General features: G+C 54.1%; 1 protein-coding gene across 1 annotated transcript; it reads right to left on the reverse strand.

Annotated features, from left to right (window-relative positions):
* Positions 1-706: 706 nt before the first annotated feature.
* On the reverse strand, positions 707-5,330 carry CHST2 (carbohydrate sulfotransferase 2). The gene is made up of 2 exons (XM_026497202.4): positions 4,558-5,330; positions 707-4,451 (listed from the first exon to the last, which is right to left on the reverse strand). The coding sequence occupies exon 2, from the start codon at positions 4,261-4,263 to the stop codon at positions 2,668-2,670; it is 1,596 nt and encodes a 531-aa protein (XP_026352987.2). The 5' UTR covers positions 4,264-4,451; positions 4,558-5,330; the 3' UTR covers positions 707-2,667.
* Positions 5,331-7,511: the final 2,181 nt, after the last annotated feature.

Consider the following 7,511-nt stretch of genomic DNA (forward strand, 5'->3'; position numbering starts at 1 on the left):
GGCTTCTCTCCTTCTCCAACCCGTGGAAGCTGAATGTCACTGATACGACTATCTCGGCCGTGGCTGGGAACTACACCTGTCTTGCTTTCCTAGGATGCAGCTAGGTACAAATCTCCAGGAGCCACAATTCACCTTTTCCAATTACAGAGTGGCAGAGTGGAGAGAAAGCATCTGCTCCGAACAAGGGGACTGGGCAGAAACCCCGTTCCAACACCGCAAGGGACAAATGTTGGTGATTATGCTTCAAATTTCCTCTGAGCAGAGGCCACAAAGGCTCTGCAGGCTGCGAAGGCTCCACGCAGCACCCAGGATTTTTTTAAATACAAGGTCCAAACACATCACAATTCTACTTTAACACAAAGTCCTTAGATACACTGAGAGAAGAATGAATTCCACTGTTTAAAAATCCTTCACTCAGAAACGAAGCATGGATTTCACTGTGATTAAGTGGTAAGAGCTGATTCTAACGCCACATGAAATTTGTTTTTAAATGGTTATTCTATTCAGAATGGTTGCCTTTTAATGATGCTGTCTTGATTTCCTGTTAAACCTGTTTCATCTATAGCCATCCAACATTAATATTTATTCTGTTCATTTAATTTTAAAGTATTCTTAAATTAAAGCTATTGCAAATATTCTACGGCTGCCGATGATAATTCAACAGAGGCGCTACCGTGAAAATATCATAGAAAACATGATCAGTGTGTTATAGCTGTCATCTGGTTTAATAAACACAATACTATAAACTATTTTTAGGAAATTAAGAACTAGCCATTCTAGAGTATGTTATAAAATCCACTGTGAAATACAACTTTTTTTTTTAACTTCTGTGCTTCTTTATCTTGAATTCTTAACAGCATAGTTCGATTTCACATTGTAAGGAAAATCATATTTAAGAATCACCTTGTGTTAAAATCTTTCCCATGTACATATTATTTTTCATCATATTTTTCTTCAAAACCCCACATTTAACCAACACAAGTTGGCCTGCAGAGAGTTCACGATAAATTACAGTAAAATACAGTCAGGATGCTCTCAAACTTGTACCGTCTGTAATGAAATATATAACTACACTGTCTCTTGTACCTATTCAGGCTTTAAAACTTCGTGCTGTAATATGACATTCTACAGAATGCTTCAGTAGAAATGGGCTCAGGACAGCAGCACACCATTACCATTGCAGGAAAACTGGCATGGTTTTCTCCCTGGAAAATACCAAATCTCAAAATCCAACACACTTACTCATAATTCATTTTCATTTCCTCTTTCCCAGAATTCATTTTCATATCTAAAAGCAGCTCTTGGCTGAAGCCTTCCACTGTCTGCAACATGTTATAGCTTCTTTGCAATTTTACTTTTAGGAAACGCAGTAAGGAAAAGTAACGCACCCTCACGGCCATCCCACGTAAGCCATGATAAATTCATATTCTGTTTTGCGCTGATTTGAATGGGAAGCAAGAAAGAAAAGGAAACGCCTATGAGGGCACTTACAGCTCTCAGGTGAAACTTCCCTTTTCAAATGCCTCCATGTTAGGAAAACACTCCAGACATATATACTTGTCATTTTTCTAACCAAAGAAGTTGCTACCATCATCAACAATACGTTCACACTGATTTTTGAGCTCTGTGTTCTAATCATTGGAAAATTTTTTTTACTTACATACTCTTCTTCAAAAAAATCCTTTTTCAGAACTAACCTCAGAACCAAAACTTGTCTCTGCTTCAAGGTTCCCCTGTCTTAACTGAACAGTAATCAAAACAGAATGCCTTCAAACCCCCAAGGGGTTGCTTCTTCCTTTCTGTGCTCAAAGTGGAACAGGAAAGTAGTGTGAGCTTTTCCCTCTGCTGCCTTGCCTGGTGTTTGCTTTTCGAATTCGAAGGTTTGTCCCCATTCCTGCGCACCTGACAGGCTGTGATTTACATGTGAGAAAACAACTCCAAGGCTCTTATCAAGGAGTCAGAAGCTGCTCCCACCCATCATCGTGGTTTTCTAGGAAACAGACTAGGAAAAGGGGGTGGGGGGAGGGGAAGAAAATTCTCTCTGAAGCTACACAGGGCGAGTAGCACAGGGAAATCCAAAGTAATGGAGGCAAATATTAAAAAGAATATTATTTATTATCTTTGTTATTAATTCTCACATAGAACCTTTGCTTTTCACACAAGTCTACTTCTAGAAGAATGCCTCCTGGGTTTATCATGCCCAACGGAGCTCTGTGCTCCCAAACAACTTCCCCTTTCTCCACCCCACCCCTCACGACCAAATTACTCTTCTACCTGTTCACAGATACCACGAAAACTTTGTAAACAAGATTTAGGTTACTGGATCTTGATTTCATCAACATCCCACTTCAAAACGGAAGGCAGGTAGGAGAGAGGGTAGGAAAGGGGAGAAAGAGGAAGGGAGAAGAGGTAGGGGAGAGGAGAGGAGGGGAGCTGGTCAGAAGTTTCAAGTCTTGCCTTTGCTGAGATGTGTGTGTATTGTGGCTGTTCCTTGAAATTCAATGACTCAAAACATTGACAGCAAGTGCCTGTGTGGTTATTTATATTATATATCTATAATAGAATATGTGGGCTTCCTCAGTTTGGGTCTGGGCTGTTTTTGTTTAAATACACCACAGTCCTCCTGTGGGTGTCTCCACAGGGAGTTGGGTCTCCCAGGAAACCCTCTCAGAGCCGGGGCTTCCGGAGCAGGGTCTTACTGAGGTCTTTGACCTCCTCGGGGCTATTGACCCGCTCATAGCCCAGCACCGCCATGGGCTGGTAGCAAAACTCCTCCACCTGTTTGATCTGCTGGAACGTGAGCGCCGTCCGCCAGGCGTTGGCCGCCTGCGTGGCATTGCGCGCGGACACCACGAACGGCTTAGAGGATGAGCCTGAGCCACTGGTCATGTTTAGGGCAAACTGTTCCATTTCGGGGCTCACCAGCAGCCCCACAAAGTCGTACACCCTCCGTAGGGTCTTGACGGGGTCTCCCACCAGGTCCTCGTACCGCACTACCAGGTAGTGGCCTTGCAGCCAGTCAGGGGGCTGCAGGGCCGTCTGCAGTGTCTTGGCCATGCTGTTGCAGATGACCTCCATAGCGCCAAGCGCGTGGTAGTCTGCCGGGCCGCCCACACCCTCCTTCTTCACGCCCAGCTTGTGGCCAGCGGCCTCTAGGAAGGGCATGCGGTGGGCTCGCGGGTCCCGGCTGCGCACCACCTGAAGGCTCTCACGGATGAGCCCGTGGCGCGAGCGGATGCGTGAGCTGGCCACGGCACGCGGATCGCGCACTAGGTGGATGACCTTGAGGTCCAGGGCAGGGTCGCGCAGCAGCGGCGCCAACACGGCCACGTCGAAGACACGCACGCCCTTGATGACCAGCGTGCGGTACTTGCGGCACTCCTCCTCGAAGCGCGCCAGGCGCTGCGGCGGGCACTTCTTGCACACCCGATCGTCCACCAGCCCCACGACCTCTTTGCGGTAGGCGGGGCAGAGTGGCGAGGAGCACACCACCTTGTTCGTGGCTGCACCGAAGATGCCCAGCGTGGTGAGGTTGCGCCCTCCGCTGCCCGCGGGGCTGTACAGCTGGAAGACCGAGAGGTCGCAGCGATAGAGAGCGCTCAGCATGTCCCGCGCAGCCCCTTGCAGGGAAACAGCGTCCCCTGGGTACAGTTTTTGCCACACGTGCCACACTGGCTCGTAGAGAAAGAACACCTCGGGATTCTGGTTGAAGAGCTCACCGAAGAAAGACGAGCCCGAGCGCCACGTGGTGAACACATACACCAACTGCCTCTTCTCTCCGCCACCCCCGGTGCCCCGAGTGCCATTGCGGGGAAGGGCCACGGCCCCCGCTGCCCCCGCTACTGCGGGGGGAGCCGCCCCGACGGCGGCGGCTGCAGGAGGGCGGTACGGAGTACGGGGGTCCAAGCGCGTGTGTGCGCGGGGTGGCACTGCCGGAGGAGGCCCCGGGCGCCCCCAGCCGCCTCCAGCCGCTCCCGCCGCGGCACCCAGCGGCCCGTCGGGGCTGCACTGCTGCAGCGGCTCCTTGTGCCACTTGTAGTCCAGGAGGTTGAGCATGGTGAGCACCAGCAGCAGCGCATAGCCCGCGCACAGCACCAGCGCCTTCCTGCGGAACACCTTCATTCCGAGCGGGGACGCGGGCCAGCGACGGCCCGGGCGCCGGGGCCACGGCGGGAGCAGGGCGCGCGGCGCGGCGGCAGGCGCGGCCGGGAGCAACCGGGGGGGCGCGCCCGGGGGCAGGGCTCGCAGTGGGCTGCGGCTCATCACAGGCACAGGCACAGCCGGGGCCAGCGGCGCGGCGGAGGCGGCCCTGCAGCCCAGGAGGGGGACGCAGCGGGCCGACTTCGGGCGCGGGGACTGGGGCCGCGGCTCCGAGGCGGGCGCGGCAGCAGCGGCGGCTGGTCCCCGACGCCCAAGGCTGGCTCTCCCATGGCAGCGGCTCCGAGAAAGACCTGCGAGGGGAAGCAGAGTAAGCGGATGCGCCCCAATCCTTCTCCCCATCCTCCTCCTCCACCTAAGTAACGCCCACCCTCGGGTCGGCCGGGTTCCCCCGCTCACCTGCAGCCGCGGGCGCACCCCGGAGCCGCCCGGGATCACGGCCGGGTGGTCTGTCTTGCTGTCACTCGTTCCTCGATTTCTCGCGCACAGTCTTTCCCGGGAGTCCCCGCGCCCTAGAGGGGGCCGCGGGACTCGGCAGCCCAAGCCCTAGGCAGTTTCCGGGCAGCGCGCGCCCTGCGGCTCGGGAAGGGAAACTTTCACCGGGCCTGGAACCCTGTTCCGTGCTCCGCTGAGCCCAGCGTGCCCAGCTCCAGCGGCATCTCCGCCGCCCTCTCGAGACCGCAGCTTCCTTCCTCGCTCCGGGGGGCGAAGCCGGCTGGGGGAGGGGGCTTATACAGGACCCAGCTCCCGGCAAAGCGGCTCCGCCTTTCTCGCTCTCGGCCTCCGCGCCCGGAATCTTCCCATCTCTCTGGCGGCGGTGGATGGGGCGCAGCTCGACCCTGCAGCAGCAGCAGCTGCTGCTTCCATCACTCGGAGGATGCCCGGGCCGGCATAGCCGGCAGCGCCCGCCGCTCCGCAGCCTCCGACTGGCCCAGGAGGACCCTACACACACAACAATCGGCCAAGGAGCCCGAATCTGCAGCGCTCTCTTGCCGGCCCGCCCCCCCCCCCCGACACTAGCCGCTTCTGGCCAACGAGGTATCTGGGCAGAGGAAGCCCTCGCCGCTGCCGCCGCCGCCGCGCGAAAGCGGCGCCCGGGAGGATGCTGCTACCCGACTCCCCCTACGCGGAGCGGCTGCAACGCGCTCGGGCCAGCCTCTGCGCGGCTCCTGCCAGCCTGCGCCGGGTTGGTGCGCGCCGCCGTCTGTCGCCGCGGCTCCTCCCCTTCGCCGCGCTGCCCTCCTCCTCCGCCCGTCCCGTGCCCGCCCCCCTCGCAGAGTCGGGCTCCAGCCGCCGCCGCCTCGGGGGCTGGAGATGCAAGGCTCGATTCACGGCGATGCCGCTCGGGCCGCCAGCCACAAGACCCAGGCCGTAGCAATCCGTGCGCAAAGCGCCTGGCCGCGGACGCGGGATTCGGAGAGATCGGGCGCCCGGGGCTCTGAGAAACTTGGAGTCTCCTTGCGGCTGCCGGGCTCAGCCGCAGGTTTTTGCTCTCGGAAAGAGTTGGTGATAAAGTTTGGACAGAAATCCCCCAGCGGCCGCCCACTCCGCTCTTCCCCCTCGGCGTCGGCACCGCCCGCCCCTCCGGAACCGAGGACGCGCCCGGGCCCGAGTGCGCTCCGAGGACTCCGAGCGCCGCTTGCAGGCTTTCTACTCCTGGCTCACGCGTTCCAGCTGGTCTGGGGCTTCTCCCTCACCGAGGAAGTAATAAATCTTTCTGACCCTGGGGTCAAAGAAGACGCATCAGTTTTCGGGAGGAGTGTGCAGGCGGGGCGCCTTCCCTCCCCCCCCCTCCCGCTTTACTCCACCTACGGATAGGGCAGCTGGGGTTTCACTACGCCCCCCGCAGATACTCTCCCGGTCCCCGCTCGTAGTGACGCGTCCGCTGTGACCGAATGCTCGGGAACTGGGGTGATGGGTCGGGGAGTGACTCGATGTTGTTCTAGTTTACAGTAAAATATTTGTCTCGCTTCTTGCTTTTACAGGTGAGTTCAAATGATTTGACTAAAGGAAACACGGTCGTTGAAAGTAAAAAGAACTCATTCTGAGTTGGTTTAAGTTGAAGTTCTTTTTTAAAAGATGAAAAATCGCTCGGTCGCTCGAGCTTTCTCTCTCGCTCTCAAGAGAACCAAAGACGACTAAGCCATACCCTCAGTTGCATCCGTAAAATGGGGACACTTATAATAGCATTCAGTAATTCAGCGGGGACTGGGTGTTAGATGCCCAGGTGACTTAACCCCACTGGAGGCCTTGCCTAAGTACTGGCGAATCACTCGGGGTCCTGAAGCTCACGGGCTGCGGGTAAACAGAGCGCTGGTCTCCTGGAGGCGTTCTGTTACCTCCTGCCCCGTGAAGTTTTTGGAAGTTTGACAAAGTTACTACAAAATTATGTTTGTACTATTTTGGGTAGCTTCTCTCAGCCAGAGGATCCTTCTAAATTTAAAATGTTGCTCTTTGCGCTATTATTCCTCACTGAGTTTTATAGAATCTTAGGAGAGCAAGGACTCTTGGAAAGTTTCTTAACTCACGCGGGTTTTCAGGATAGAAAAATGTTCAAAGAACTTGATTTAACCCGTTTTCCAGAACAAAATCCATAAGGCCGCGAGTAAGTTCAGATAGTTATTCCCCCTGTGGTTCTGATAAAGTGTAAGGATGAGGTGTGTCTGGGACAGGTTTCACAAAGATGGGAGGAGGCAGAGCAGAGCTTACCTGCGGCTTTCCCTAGCAGCAAGCGCATCACTTCTGGGAGCGGTCAGGACAGACTTGAATCCCTGTTTACAGAGGAAGGTGGTAGAATTTAATGGAGTTTCTTCCCATCTCTCCATTTCTGGACCCACCCACCTCCCTTCCCCTGCTTTCTCAAAAGTCCCTGTCCCTTCTTTCCTCTACCTTTTCCATCCCACACAAAAAAGTAAGTGGTATTGGCTCATTAAAAGACTGATGGAAGAGAGGGAGTTGTGGAAGAAAGAAAATCTCAATATTCAGCATGATTTCCAGGAAAATAATTTCTAATATGTTTTCTTTCGTCTCTGGCTTTGTGGTTACTCAGAAAGCATGGTGCTTTGCAGTTCTTTGATGTAAGACCCTTTCTTAAACAATTGTTTGCATAGAAACAATTTTGTTGCAATTTTCTAACACTTTACTAGAGTTGGCAAAATAGTAAATCCATTTGCCATCCGCCCCCACAGTGAGGGCTCAGCTGTGAGTGCTCAGCTGGCATAAATTTACAGGATCCAGCATCTCCACCCTCTCCTTGCTTGCAAATATTTTACCATTTTGCATGGTGTCATGATTAATCCCAAACTTTGTTACAACTAATGACATCCAAAGACTTGATAATGTCTTCCTTCCCA

The sequence above is a fragment of the Ursus arctos genome, unplaced genomic scaffold, assembly GCF_023065955.2.
Source record: "Ursus arctos isolate Adak ecotype North America unplaced genomic scaffold, UrsArc2.0 scaffold_20, whole genome shotgun sequence".
NCBI lineage: Eukaryota > Metazoa > Chordata > Mammalia > Carnivora > Ursidae > Ursus > Ursus arctos.

Excerpts from the sequence above, each read along its gene's own strand:
- CHST2 (XM_026497202.4), bottom strand. The coding sequence starts at position 4,263 with ATGAGCCGCAGCCCACTGCGAGCCCTGCCCCCGGGCGCGCCCCCCCGG.